Raw genomic sequence first — 15,011 nt, 5'->3', positions numbered from 1 at the left:
CAGGGAGATTGAGAAAGGGAAGGGTGGTGTTAGAGATGGACCAGGTAAATTTGAGGGCAGGTTGGAAGCTGGAAGCAAAGTTGATGAAGTCAACTAGTTCAGCATGGGTGTAGGAAGCAGCACCCAAGCAGTCATCGATGTAGCATAGGAAAAGTCGGGGATTGATACTGGTGTAGCCTTGGAACATAAACTGTTCCATGTAGCCGACAAACAGTCAGGGATAGCTGGGAACCATGCGAGTGCCCATGCCTATACCCTTTGTTTGAAATAAGTGGGAGGAGCCAAAGGAGAAATTATTGAGAGTGAGACCAGTTGGAGCAGATGGAGGAGAGTGGTGGTGCAGGGGAACTGGTTGGGTCTGGTGTCCAGAAAGAAATGGGGAGCTTTGAGGCCTTTCTGATAGAGGATGAGTCCGTACAAGGACTTAGTGAAAAATAAGACAATCAGAGCCAGGGAACTTGAAGTCATTGAAAAGATCAAGAGTGTGAGAATTGTCATGGATATAGGTAGGAAGGGAATGCACTGGGGAGATTAAACAGAGTTGAGGTATGCAGATACAAGTTCAGTGGGGCAAGAACAAGCAGAAACAACGGGTCTATCTGGACAGTCAGGTTTATGAACCTTTGGTAGCAGGTAGAAACAGGTGGTGCAAGGTAAGGGAACCATGAGGTTGGTGGCAGTGGATGGGAGACTCCCAGAGCTAATAATGATAGTGATGGTGTGGGAGACAATGGCATGGTGCTCCATAGTGGGGTTCTATTCAAGAGACAAGTAAGAGGAGGTGTCTGAGTTTTGTTGCCAAGCCTCAAGCAAGGTAGAGACTATGACAGTGCCTCCCTTATCTGCAGGTTTGTTGGGGAGGTTAGGATTAGCACAGAGAGTGTGGAGAGCAGTGCGTTTGCACGGAGTGAGGTTAGAATTGCTAAGCAGGTAGATAGCTTGGCATTACTGGCACCAGCCTATCCGCCATCCAGAAGATATACGAAGAAAGGTGTCAGAAAAAGGCCAGCAATATCATGAAGGATCCCATCCACCCTGCTCATGGACTTTTTGTCCCACTCCCATTAGGGAAGAGGCTATATAGCATCTACACCAAGAGCAGACTCGAAAAAAGTTACTTGCCCCAAGCTGTAAAGCTGATCAACACCTCCATCCACTAACCCACCCCTCCACACCCCCAAACACTACTACTTTATCATTTCCTGTCAGTCACCTTACGTACAGACACTCCTGTGCCTAGGGTCACTTTATAGACATAATACCCATCTCTGCCTGTAAGCTATCTTATGTATTTATTGTGTAGTTTATTACTTTTGGGTTTCTTATTGTGTTTTTGTGCTGCACCAGGGCTGGAGTAATGCTATTTTGTTCTCCTTTACACACGTACATTGGAAATTACATTAAACAATCTTGATTCATTTCAGCCGCAATTGAACGGAAAGACAAAGTAGCTCAGAATCATCTTTTCTTGATGACTGCTTCAAATAATTTTATTTCTTGTTACTGCAGAAGGGTCAAAAATCAGCAGACACACCCACAACCCCACCCACCACTATTATCTTCTCCTGTCAGAGTCACCTTATATACAGACACTCCTGCGCCTAACATCACTTGATGCTCATACAATGTATGAGACATTTTTTATATTTATATCGTGTTTTTATTATTGTGTTCTTTCTCTTGTATTTTTTGTGTTCTGCATCAGATCGGGAGTAACAGTTGTTCAGTTCTCCTTTACATGTGCATGCTGGAAATGATATTAAACAATCTTGATTTTTGTTCTTCCTGTACATGAAGGGGTTAAAAATACCCAGTCAAACAAAATGCATGCAAAGTAAATTTATTATCAAAGTACATGTTACCATATACTACACTGAGATTTATTTTCTTGCAAGCATTCAGTCAATACAAGGAAACACAATTGAATCAATTTAAAAAAACACACACGACAAAGATGGACAAACAAATGTGCAAAAGATGACAAACTGTGCAAATACAAAATAAAATAAATAATAATAAATATTGAGAAGATGAGTTGGAGAGTCCTTGAGTGATTAATGAGTCAGTTCAGTGTTGGGATGAGTGAAGTTATTCCCTCTGGTTCAAGAATCCGATGGTTCGGGGTAATAACTGTTACAGAGAAACACCATTAAAAAAGCCTCAATATGTTCCCTTAATAAAGAAGTTACAGACTTAACTTCTTTTTGTGAGGTGTAGGACTTGCCTGAAACCATGCACCAATGGCATAATCCTTTATAATTTAATAAACAGAGCCATTGCTGGGTTCCTGACACTCTGGAGTATCCCTTGTGAGTAACACAGATCAATTTATGAGGCACTTTTTCACTAATCAAAAAGAGATGGAAGGCTAAAATCCGTTTACTATATATCGAGCAGCAAGGGGCAAAATAGAATTATTACAAATAAATTACGTTTTCTGCTCTCAAGGTAGATTGTTCAGACTGAATCTGAGTGGAATCGAACATTACTTTTAAATGTGCCAATACGTGATTCCATTTTCTAAGCTCAGCAGACTTTAATCAAATAACGTTTTAATTGCAGCTTCTAAAATTTGTCACAGAGTGAGTATACAAAACCAAGATATGCAGTGAGAAACTGGCTTTGTACTAACTTACAAGGGAGTGTTGAGTATCCTGTCTGGGTCATCACGGCCTGGTATGGAAACAACAATGCCCACCATTAGAGAAGCTGACAAAAAGTGGTGGATTCAGCCCAGTTAATCACAGGTAAAGCCCTCCCCACTATTGAGCACTATTACAAGGAGCAAAGCCACAAGAAAAAACAACATCAAGGAAACCCATCATCCAGGTCTCTCTCTCTTCTCATTGCTACCATCGGGAAGGGGGAGAAGCTTCACATCCTACAGCTCCAGGATCAGGAACAGTTAATATCTTTCAACCATCAGACTTCTGAACCAGCATGGATAACTTCACCCATCTCAACTCTGAATTGATTCCTCTACCCACGGACTCGCGTTCAAGGACTTTACAACTCAAGTTCTTAATATTATTTTTTATTAATATATTGCAGTTGGTCTTCTTTTGTACATTGGTTTTTTGACCATCTTTGTTTCTGTGTAGTTTTTCATTGTTTCTATTGTATTTCTTTATATTTACTGTGAACGGCTTCAAGAAAATGAATCTCAGGGTTTTATATGGTGATATATACGCACTTTGATAATAGATTTATTCAAACTTTGGCATCTCTAAGTTTGTCGGCGTGCAAGTGCAATTGTGAAGAAAGTATGGCAGTGCCTCTACCTCCTCAGGAATCTGCAGAGATTCAGCATGACATCTAAAATTTCACCCATCAGGCTCTTGACTAAAAGGGGATAACTACACTCACTTACCCATCATAGAAATGTTCCCACAACCAATGATCTCACTTTAAGGACTCTTTATCTCATGTTCTCATTATTTATATTTGCATTTGCACAGTTTGTTGTCTTCTGCACTCTGGTTGATCTTTCATTGATCCTGTTATAGTTACTAATCAATAGATTTGCTGAGTATGCCTGCAAGCAAATGAATCTCAGGGATGTAAACGGTGACATATATGTACTCTGATAATAAACTTTGCTTTAAACTTTAATATCCTTTCCTTTCTGGACTGCATCTACACTTTTCACTGGCTCGGTAAATCAGCCAATAGAATCAAAGTCCCTGCACACGCTGGCCATTCTCTCTTCTCCTCCCTCCAATCGGCCAGAAGGTACAAAAGGCTGAAGGCACTTTCTATCAGGGTCAATGACAGCTTCTGTCTCACTGTTATAAGACTATTGAATTGTCTTCATACGATAAGATGGACTCTTGATCTCACAGTCTACCATGTCAGGAACTCACACCTTATTATCTGCCTGCACTGCACCTTCGCTGTAACCGTGACACTACTGTTCATTCTTTTTTTGGTTCTATATACATGGCTACTGTACCTTGTTCTGCCTCAGTGATGGGACAAAGTGATCTGTATGGATGGCACGCTAAGTTCTTCGCTGATATGTGTGACAATAATATACCGATTACAGCTGTCAAGAGTTCCTTCCTTCAATCTCTCTGCCTCTATCAGCTTTTTAAAGAAATTTCCTGCCACATATTACTTTGATCAAATTTTTAATCAACTGTCCAAAACCTCTCTCTCTATGGGTCTTGTGTCAAATATTGTTTGATAAACTCCTGTGGAGTGCCTTGGTGATATTCTACAATATTAAAGGTTGTATATAAATGGCTACTGCATGACAGTTGATTGGCGAGTTCACCTTGATTAAGCTGTGTGTTTCTGAATGGTTTATACCATCTGTCTGGATCTCTTCCCTCAACACGTACTCCCCTTAAACAATGACTGCTGTTCTCCATGCCTTGTAGCACATTGGGTGGAAACCTTGCTGTTCCTCAGCATTTGTCTGTTCTTTACGAGACTAAGTGCTAGCTCAATGCTCAACCCTCAACCCAGCCCGAATGGAAAGCATGCGAGAAGCCAGCTGGATTTGAACCCGGACCATTTGCCTCAAAGTCTCATCCAGATGCCACTACACCACCAGCTGGCTATCCTTAAGCAATGGTGCCACACGATTAGCATTCCAATCTCTGCTACCCTCACACCACAGGCTGCGATCTGAAAATCAGACTCTACAAGGTTTAAAAATCCTGGCTCCTTTCTAACACTAATAGTGAAGAGTTTGACCAACTCCCCCATGCACAGTTGGCCACAGGCTGCTTTGGAAGCCAAAGCACTGGATTTTGTGAGCAGTTTTAGACCCAATATCTAAGAAAGAATGTGCTGGCATTGGAAAGAAGAGTTACAAGAATTATCCCAGGAATGACAGTTAGAAAAATGAGGAGCATTTAATGACTCTGGGACTTTCCTCAGTGGAGTTTAGAAGAACAAAGCGGATCTCATTGAAACTGACTAAATATTGAAAGATCTAGATAGAGTGAATGTGGAGAGGATGTTTCCTACAGTGGCAGAGTCTTGGAGCAGTGGGCACAGCCTCAGATTACAAGGATATCCCTTGGAACAGAGTGAGGAGGGATTTCTTAAGGTGGTGCCTCTGTGGAATTCACTGCCAGAGACAGCTGTGGAGGCCAAGTTAATGGGCATATTTAAAGTGGAGTTTGATAGGTTTTTGATGAGCAAGGGAGGCAAAGGTTACAGGGAGAAGGCAGAAGGATGGGGTTGAGAAGGAAAAGAAATCACCCATGATTGAATGGTGGAACAACTCTATAAGCTAATTCTGCTCCTTTGTCTCGTGGTCATTCTGTGAGCTGCTGTTACTAGAAGATTTATACTCAGTCCTCTGAGAACAAGCTGCACCCATGGACTACACAGCCCTTCCAAGGTGCAGATTTGGAGAGTTACCAGAATTTCTGAGGCTTGGCTCTAGCAGCTCGGTCAGCATGAACTCCTCCTGCTGAAGGTCTCCTCACACCCTAACAATCAAGGGGAAGACAAGATTGCCAGTTCTTCCAGGATGCACCTCTCGGTGGATGGTCACATGGCCTCGCCTTTAAGTACAGATGATTCAGGTTGATTGGGACCAGTGCATTTTGACCAATTAAGTGACTGCCAAATTTGCCCAAGTTTCATGGAAATAGTTAAAGGTATGAAAAAGACAAACTACCATTTAGCTGAGTAACTATATGCATATAAATGTGAAATACAGAACAAATTAGAACATGTCAATACTACTGCAGTATTACAAAGCTGTGTATACGTTCCTAATAGTAATCAGCAGAGGAATTCACTTAGTGAACACTGCCGTGTTCTTTTGATTGACTACAAATGAACCACATCAATGCAGACACCTAGTGCAGATAATGGACTTGCCTTCATAGTCTTTCTGCATGAAACACTGTTGAAATCCAACAACAAATAAGCACTTAATTTGGTCCAGTAGGGTAAGTTTTTTTTGGGCAGTGTCTAATCTTTTTTGCAACATCTTGACAAGGGTCTGAAATTTTTGAAATTCAGAGTAAATCAAAATGATCATAAATCACTGCTTTTTGAGGCAGCATCCCAAATGGATAACATAACACAAGCAAACATAACTGACGCTACTTAAAAACTATTTACTCTAAGCATGCAGCAGTGTCTAACGGTCACGATAGTGCACGCGACTGACACTGGCTAGAAAATGTTCAGCCAGAGTCTCCTGCCCTAACTAAGTTGCACGGTGTCCCAAATAAACAAAGGGAATCCTGGCTATTTTCTCAAGTAGTTTTTGATCTTAAAGAGTTGTCCCAAATAATCACCTGCCTTGATTAACTGGTGACCCAATTAACTAGAATCCACAGTATTTGAATTTTGATCTCATCAGCTAGGACAGAAAAAACTCCCATTATAAGGTAGGGAACAAGGGTATACCAGACAGACTCCTAGCTGAGAGGGATGTCCAATGAGAGAGAGAAATGAAATCAGTTCTCCAAATCTCACAAGAATCAAAAGTCATCTCTTTAGAACAGGAAACAGCACACAAACAGGCCTTTTAGCTTACAATGCTGTGCTGAACTAATTATAGAGTAATAGAACACTACAACACAGATATAGGCCTTTTGGACCATCTAGTCCATGCCAAACTATTATTCAGCCTAGTCCCATCAACCTGAACCTGGACTATAGCCCTCCATACCCTCCCATCCATGTACCTCTCCAAATTTCTCTTAAAAGTTGTAATCAAACCTGCATCCACCATTTCCATTGCCAGCTCGTTCCACGCTCTCACCACCTTCTGAGTGAAGAAATTCCCCTTGAACATTTCACCTTTCACCTATAACCTCTCATTCTAGTCTCACCCAACCTCAGTGAAAAAGCCTGCTTGCTAACTAAACAGTGAAATAGCTTAATTTCTTCTATTTTAATGTATCTTTTTCCCCTTTCAAGGAGGCTGGGGCCCTGCTGAAGTCCATGATCTGCAGCTCTTCATGACAGGGGGTTCTCGCCCTCGGAACTCGCCGAGCGGTCAGATCTTTTATTATCTCCGGATGTGGCCAGGAAGATGTGAACCTTTAGGGCAGGGGTCGGCAACCCACGGCTCCGGAGCTGCATGCGACTCTTTCATCTCTGTGCTGCGGCTCCCCGTGGTTTATTAGTTTGTGAAATGTAATTCGAAATTTGAAGATTATGGTGATCTTGTACAATCTAAATAAAACGTTGTGGCGATCCCATTTCCTGGCACATCCGAACCGGCTCACAATTAGCCACCGTTCCGGCTAAGGGAGATAGCCTACGGGGGTTTGTGAGTACGTGTCTTTTGGAGCATCTGCGCCCATGGGGACGGGTTGTGGGAGGCTTTAAAGCAAGGCTGTTTAGTTCGAATAAAGTTACCTTTGACTGCAGTGTCATTATCTTAGCGCTGCGTGTAGCACACCGCCACAACGTGTTTTTTATTGCTATTAATATACGTCACCACTGCCAATCCCTGACACCCGCCAGTGCGCGATTTCTTTTAATTTTTCGATCGAAGGTAGGCTAACTATGGAGTAACCTTCAACCCAACGTCTTTTTTTCGGAGTTCAAAATGTTTTTGTTGCATGCAGAAATGTAACACATTATAGTTTGTTTATACATAGCATAAAGGCAAAAAAAAAACCCATTGTATGCAGTGTTATTTCATTTTAAATGTCAAACGGGTTTTGTGGTTTCCAGTGTTTTCTTTTCTGTGGGAAATGGGTCCATATGGCTCTTTCAGTGGTAATGGTTGCTGACCCCTGCTTTAGGGTGTGGCCCTGTGAACGACCCAATTCCTCACTGGTGTCAACGACTGAAGCATTGTGGGAAATTGAAACATCAAGACAGCAGTGTACACTGTTGTCAAAAGAAGACCCTCGAGTTGGAGGAACTCAAATAAGCGATGCTGCAGATTGTAATATCGAAATAGCGAGCTGCTGGTCTCCCTCTCAACAGGTACAGGAGTGGTCTTCACTCTCTCCCTCGGTCAGAAAGTATGTCTGGGATGTCGAAGTTCTGGGATGGCCAGTAATTTTTGATGGACTAGATCATGGTCTTTTTGGAGGCTTTGCTATTGCTTGCGTGGTGGGTGGTGGGGGGTTGATGTTTCTGCTGGAGCAAGTTGGGTGGAGGGGAGGATTGATGTTTTTGCTGCTGCTTACATGTGGAAGGGTGGGGTAGCATCAAGCTCCTAACATTTTCTGCCATTTTTTGGGGTTTTTTTCTTCTGTTTCGTGGATGTCTGCAAAGAGTAAGGATTTCAGGTTGTATACTGTATACAACCTCTGATATCAATTTGAACCATTGAACTGGTAATTTCATGCCTAATTAAACTAACTCCTCTGGTCCATATCCATTCACTGTATATTCATATGCCTATCAAAGAGCCTCAAACAATTCGATTGTATTTACCCTCATCGTTCCATCATGGCTGACTTATTTCCCCTCCGAAGCCATACACTCAGCACACTCTGTTAAAATAGGAACCTCTGACATCCTCTACCCTATACTTTCCTCCAAACAGATGAAGATAATGCCATTTCCACCCAGGGGAGAAGTCTCTGCCTACTTACTCTAATGTAACAGCTCAGGACCACAAGAAACTGGAGAGAGTTATGGATGTAGCTATGGACTCGGTCTTTATTACTGCCTCTGAAAAGCAGCCATTAAGGACCACCCATCATTCTTTCTTCCCTTCCATCCCATTGGGCGGAAGATACAAAAGTTTGAGAATATATACCACCAGGCTCAAGGCCAGCTTCTATTCCGTTGTTATCACACTCTGGAGTGGACCACTTGTACGATAAAAATACGAAACATCAGCTGATCATTTCCCTCCACAGATGCTGTCTGAGCTGCTGGGTTCCTCCAGTCATTTGCTTTGCGATAAATAGCAATATCCGTGTTCAATGCAGACGTGTTCTTACTTTATAAAAGATCTGGTGTTTAAAAAGTACAAATTGGCTGGACTGGTCTTTCACCACCAGCATAGATAACACGGCTGAAATAGCCTCTTGTTATAGAGCATTAAACAGTACAGCACAGGAACAGGCTCTTCAGCCCACAATGAACCAATTAAATTAATAATCAAATGGCCAACTAATCTCTTCTGCGTTCATAACGTCCATGTCCTTCTATTTTCCTCCCATTCATGTACCAGTCTAAACGTCTTAAAAGTCTCTAATATATTTGTTCCTACCACCACCCTAGGCAGCCACCACTCTGTATGAAAAATTTGCCCCTCGCATTTTATCCTCTCTCATTCTTAAACACATGCCCTCTGGTATTAGTCATTTCAATCCTGGGATAAAGATACTGTCTGTCTACTCATCTGTGCCACTGAATCTTATAAATCTCTATCAGATCTCTCCTCAGCCTCCACCACTCCAGAGAAGACAACACAAGTTTGTCCAACTTCTCCTTAAAGAACATGCCCTCTATTCCAGGCAGCATCCTGGTAAATGGGTTCTGCACTCAGTCCGAAGCCTCAGCATCCTTCCTGTTACAGGCTGACCAGAACTGTTGCAATATGCCAGATGCAGCTGAACCAGAGCTTTATAAAGCCGCAACATAACTTCCTGACTTTTGAACTCATTGCCTCGACTAATAAAGGCAAGCATACCATATGCCTTCTTAACCACCTTATCAACCTGTGTATGCTGGAAATTTTCCACAATGCATTGTTTTTAAACAGAATAGCAAAAAAGTGAAACTACTCAGCATGTCAGACAGCATCTGAGGAGACAGGAAGAGTTTGCATTTTGGATTAATGATCTTTTCTTCCCTCTCTACCCTTACGATACTTTAGACTCCACTCCTCTCTTCCTATCTCAACCTCCTCCAGACATACCCTCAGCATCCCCTCTCAGCCAACACCTCCATCACTGGTGTTACTCAGTTACTCGTGGACTGCCTAGCAGATCATCAGAACTTCAGCCTGAAACCTTAACACAGGAGATTCTGCAGGTGTTGAAATCTGAAACACACACAAGATACTGGAGCATCAATAGAGGAGACTACAGCCAACATTACAGGCTGAAAATGTTGATCAGGACCAGAAAGGAAGGGGGCAGAAGTCAGAGGGTTTCTAGTCTCACCCATTTCCAGTCAGCTTGTCCTCCTCTCCATCTCTCTATCACTTTCTTCTGGCTTCTTTCCCCTTCCTTTCCAGTCCAGATGAAGGGTTTCATCCTGAAACACTGACTGTTTATTTCCCTCCACAGATGCTGCCTGGCCTGCAGAGTTCCTTCAGCATTTTGAGCGTGTCAACCTTCAGATGTTTCTTTTCTCACAGACATTACCCGACATGCCGCGTATTTCCCACCCTCTAGCTTTTCGGATTTCAACTGCAGAGTAGGAAGGTCCTTGTTCTTCTTGCGGCTGGCTGCTTTAATCCTGGTTACAAGCGCTTTACCCAGTTCACCAACTGCCGAGCAAGTCGAAGAAAACTTTTCGCACTGAAGGAGGCAGCTACTTCATATCAAACGAGTGGACAATCAGCAAGGGAGCCCGTTAGGTCCCACACCACCAGGTTCAGGAACAATTATTACCCTTCAATCACCAGGCTCTTGAAGCGGGGTGGATAACTTCACTCACCCCAACTCTGACATGATCCTACAAGCCTTCAAAGATTCCACACCCGATGTTCTCAATATTATTTATTATTATTTGTTTTTCGTATTTGCGCAATTTCTCTTCTTTTCTTAGTCCATCTTGTGTGTAGCTTTTCATTGATTCAGTTGTGCTTTTTGCTTCTACTGTGAATGCCCACAAGAATATAGATCTCAGGGTTGTATATGGTGACTTATACGTACTTTAATGATAAATGTACTTTGTACTTTCACCATCCCAATCTGACAACATCCAACTTGAACAATGTAACAATGGAAACATTCATCCTCCTTTCATTGTCAGTTGCTTAGGACCGAGAGAGTGCTTAATGATTTTTTTTCAGAAGCACACTGATCCACTTGAGCTTTGCAGAAAAACACTTACCCCCTCTTCCATTTTGTCTGTTCTCCAGTACCTCTCCCATCACTCCCTACAATTAGACCCTAAATTTATCAAAGTGTCACCTATGCTATGTGCGGACACTCACAGGAAACATAACAGAACAGATGAATAAAATGCACACAAGATGTGCCAAAGACAATGTCAAAATACAAAAAAAAATAAGGAAAAGAAATCGAGAAGATGAGACTCATAAGTTGTGGGAACAGATCAGTGAAGGGGTGAGTAAAGTTAAGTTAATTTATCCCCTCTTGAGGCTTGGTGGTGGTCACAATCATTTTAAAAGAAGGAATTTGTGGGTTCAAATGGGATTAGTTGAAGGCACTAAGAAGAGAAAAGGTGGAAAGTACTGTTAATTAGAATCCACTGCCTCTATTGTAGCAATCTGCAGTTACTGACGCTTTGATTTAATTATCAAAATTGTGAATGGCATTTATACAACAGAGGTTAATTAGGGTCACAGAGAGCAATAAAGAGAAGTCTCTTACCTAACCAATCGTTGAACTTCTTAACCTCCGTGGGGAGTCCCAGCTCTGTGAAATCGCCGGTGTGGAGCAGAATATCCCCATACGGCATCTGAATGCCGTCTGTTCGCGAGTGAGTGTCTGAGACACAGACGAACCGTGTGTGGCCTGCTGGTTTCGGAGTGTCATACGGAACGGGGTCAACCCTGAGAGCATGCACAATAAGATAAAGAGAGAAAATGGTGGAGTTAACAAGGCATTAATTTATCTGCTGCGTTCCTCATTACTGACCAGTCCAAACACACGCGCACTCCAGTTAGCATTAATTAACCTTTAAATTGCAAACAGCATTCCACTGATATCTTGCACACACACAGGTCAGACCGGAAGCAAGGAATTGGAACCCAGGCAGCGTGAGAAACCATGTCCAGTTTTAAAAATAAATTAAAATGTAATTACGAATGATTTACAGTACCTCATTAAAAATTATGCTCTAATTAAAGTCGCTTCAGAAACTGGGCCCAATGCTGTTCTACAATTAATTTAATATTTCTCAGACAAGGAGAAATCAATTCCTTTTCATCCCTCTCACTAAGGAGAGGCTTCTCAGTGGAAAATAGAATTTCTGGGTCTGCATTTTCCATCAGGCATACCACTTAGGAGAAGAAATAAGCTACTTGGCCCATCGACCCTATTCGGCAATTCCATCATGGCCGATTTATTTTCCCTCTTAACTTCATTCTGCTGTCTTGGCTCTGGAACTATCAATGTCCTGACTAATCAAGAAATAATAAACCTCTGCTTTAAACACACTCAATGACTCTGTGGTCGTGAATTCCACAGATTCACCACCCTCTGGCTAAGGAAATTCCTCCTCACCTCTGTTCTAAAGGGACATCCTTGTATTCTGTGGTGTTGGCACGTAGCCAAGTGGTTAAGGCGTTCGTCTAGTGATCTGAAGGTCGCTAGTTCGAGCCTTGGCTGAGGCTGCATGTGTCCTTGAGCAAGGCACTTAACCACACATTGCAATGATACTGGTGCCAAGATGTATGGGTCCTAATGCCCTTCCCTTGGACAACATCAGTGGCATTGAGAGGGGAGAATTGCAGCTTGGGCTACTGCCAGTCTCCCATAAAAAAAACCTTGCCCAGGCCTGTGTCTGAAAAATTTCTAAGGCCCAAATCCATGGTCTATCGAGACTAACGGAGGCCTACATGTATTCTGTCACAATGCCCTCGAGTCTTAGACTCTCCCATGATTGGAAACATCTTCTCCACTTCCACACTAAGAAGGCATTTTAGTATTTGATGGGTTTCGGTGAGATCCCCCCTCATTCTTCTAAACTCACCAACTACAGGCCTAAAGCCATCAAATGCTCCATTCCTTTTTAAAAATATTATATTCTAGTCACCAACTAAATACCACAGGAATAAAAGGACAAAAAATAAGTTTGCAACTCAAAACACTTAGAAATACTGGAAACACGAGGAAATCTGCAGATGCTTGAAATTCAAGCAACACACACAAAATGCTGGTGGAACGCAGCAGGCCAGGCAGCATCTATAGGAAGAAGCGCAGTCGACTTCTCAGCTCGAAACGTCAACTGTACTTCTTCCTATAGATGCTGCCTGGCCTGCTGTTTTCCACCAGCATTTTGTAGAAATATTGGAACACCTTACATTCCTAAATAAAAACAGGAATCTGAGTGCCAGAACAGACAATGGAGTGGTTGTGGAGAAAGATGTTGTTAAGCTTACATACAGAGCTAGGAATCAAGAGGCTGACGTGGTGGGACTAACGTCCTGAGCTGTGTACATTTCAATGCAAGGAGTACTGGAGGATAGAGGGATGAGCTCAGGGCATGGATCAACACCTGGAATGATGACATTGCAGCCATTAGTGAGATTTGTTTGCAGGAGGAGAAGGACCAGCAGCTCAATGTTCTGGGGGTCCTTTGTTTTAGGCCGGATAGAGTGGGAGGGATTGAAGGAGGATGGGTATCATTCCCAGTCAGAATCAAAATCAGGCTTAATATCACCGGCATATGTCATGAAATTTGTTAACTCCTTTCTTAAACAAATGAGCAACATTTGCCTCCCTCCAATCATGTGGTACTACTCATATGGCCTGTGAGGATGCAAATATCAGCACTAAGTGTGTAGCAGTCTCTTCCTTTGCTTCTCATAGTAAGGTGGGATTTATCCCATCCGGCTCTGAGGACTTATCTGTCCTAACATTTCCAAACATTGCAGCACATCTTCTTACTTAACTTTGACAGGTTCCAGCAGATCAGCCTGTTGTTGCTGTCTTCACAAAGGTTAAGTTCCCTCTCACTGAAGCAAAGAGTTCAACAACAACCTCCCTTACTGTACCTCCTCCAACTCCAGGCAGATGTCTCCTCTTCTATTCCCTGATTGGTCCCACCCTCACTCCAGTCATCCTCCTGATCTTCACATACCTGTAGAAGGCCTCAGGGTTTTCCTTAATCCTTCTTGACAGGGGTTCAGTTTATTGTTATGTATACCACCAAATGAAACAACATTCCTCCGGACTTAGGTGCATAACACAACACAGATAACTCATACCCAACATAGAAAGCAGTACAGTGGATCGGGATAATTGGGGAATCAGTTAATTGGAGCAACTGTTCACTTGGGACAGTCTTAAAGAACAAATACTAAATTTAGAAAATTGCCAGGATTCCCTTCACTTGTTTGGAACCCTATGCCACTAATTTGGTGCAGGACATTTGGTTGGGAAGTGGCCTGGTCAAGGGAAGTGCCTCCTGTGAAAAGTGCCAGCCTTTGGCTCAAGAGTCTTCGGTGAGGAGGCTGAGGGAGGAGACTACGCCAGGCACAACTGGAGAGGGTGAAGACATGACCGCTGAACTGATTCAGTGCGCTACGTGCATCATGTGGGAGGTCAGGGACACTGATGATGCCCCAGCCACTTTGTGGAAAGTGTGTTCAGATTCAGCTTCTGAAGGAGCATGTTGCAGCACTGAAGAAAGAACTGGATGACCTCAGGTTTATCTGCAAAAACGAGGGTTTTCTGGACATGACCTACAGTGAGGTCGTTACACCGAGGATACTGGAAGAGAGAAAGGGGGCGATGATGAGGAAGGAAGGAAAGGATGCTTGAAGTACAGGAGACCCCAGGGGATGTACCTCTTGTAAATAGGTTCACCCTCTTGGAAGCTGTCAGGACAGAAGATACTGCCAGTCTGAGAGGCGGACAGGTCTGCAAGCTGAAAATTGGTGCAGAAGCAGAGCCGAGGAGTCAGACATCAGGAAGAGCCGTGGTAGTAGGGGACTCCATAGTAAGAGGTACGGAAAGGGGTTTCTGCGGCAACAGGTGAGATTTAAGGATGGTGTGTTGCCTCCCTGGTGCCAGGATCCAGGACATCACGTACTGATTGCAGGGAATCCTCAAGGGTGAAGGTGAACAGCCGGAAGTGGTAGTGCATGTTGGCACAAATGACATCAGGAAGAAGAGGAATTACATTCTGCAGCGGGACTTCAGAGAACTCGGAAGAAGGCTGAAAAGCAAGACTTCCAGGGTGATTATCTCTGG

General features: G+C 43.0%; 1 protein-coding gene across 1 annotated transcript in view; it reads right to left on the bottom strand.

Annotated features, from left to right (window-relative positions):
* mpped2a (metallophosphoesterase domain containing 2a) overlaps positions 1–15,011 on the bottom strand; it is a 198,124-nt gene that overhangs the window by 122,181 nt on the left and 60,932 nt on the right. The window contains exon 3 of the mRNA XM_059976142.1: positions 11,463–11,644. Within this exon, the coding sequence (XP_059832125.1) occupies positions 11,463–11,644 (182 nt within the window). The remainder of the gene's footprint in view (positions 1–11,462; positions 11,645–15,011) is intronic.

Source organism: Hypanus sabinus, chromosome 7, assembly GCF_030144855.1.
Source record: "Hypanus sabinus isolate sHypSab1 chromosome 7, sHypSab1.hap1, whole genome shotgun sequence".
Classification (NCBI taxonomy): Eukaryota; Metazoa; Chordata; class Chondrichthyes; order Myliobatiformes; family Dasyatidae; genus Hypanus; species Hypanus sabinus.
The sequence above is the reverse complement of the archived record's forward strand: the minus strand, read 5'-3'. Positions and strand labels throughout refer to the sequence as shown.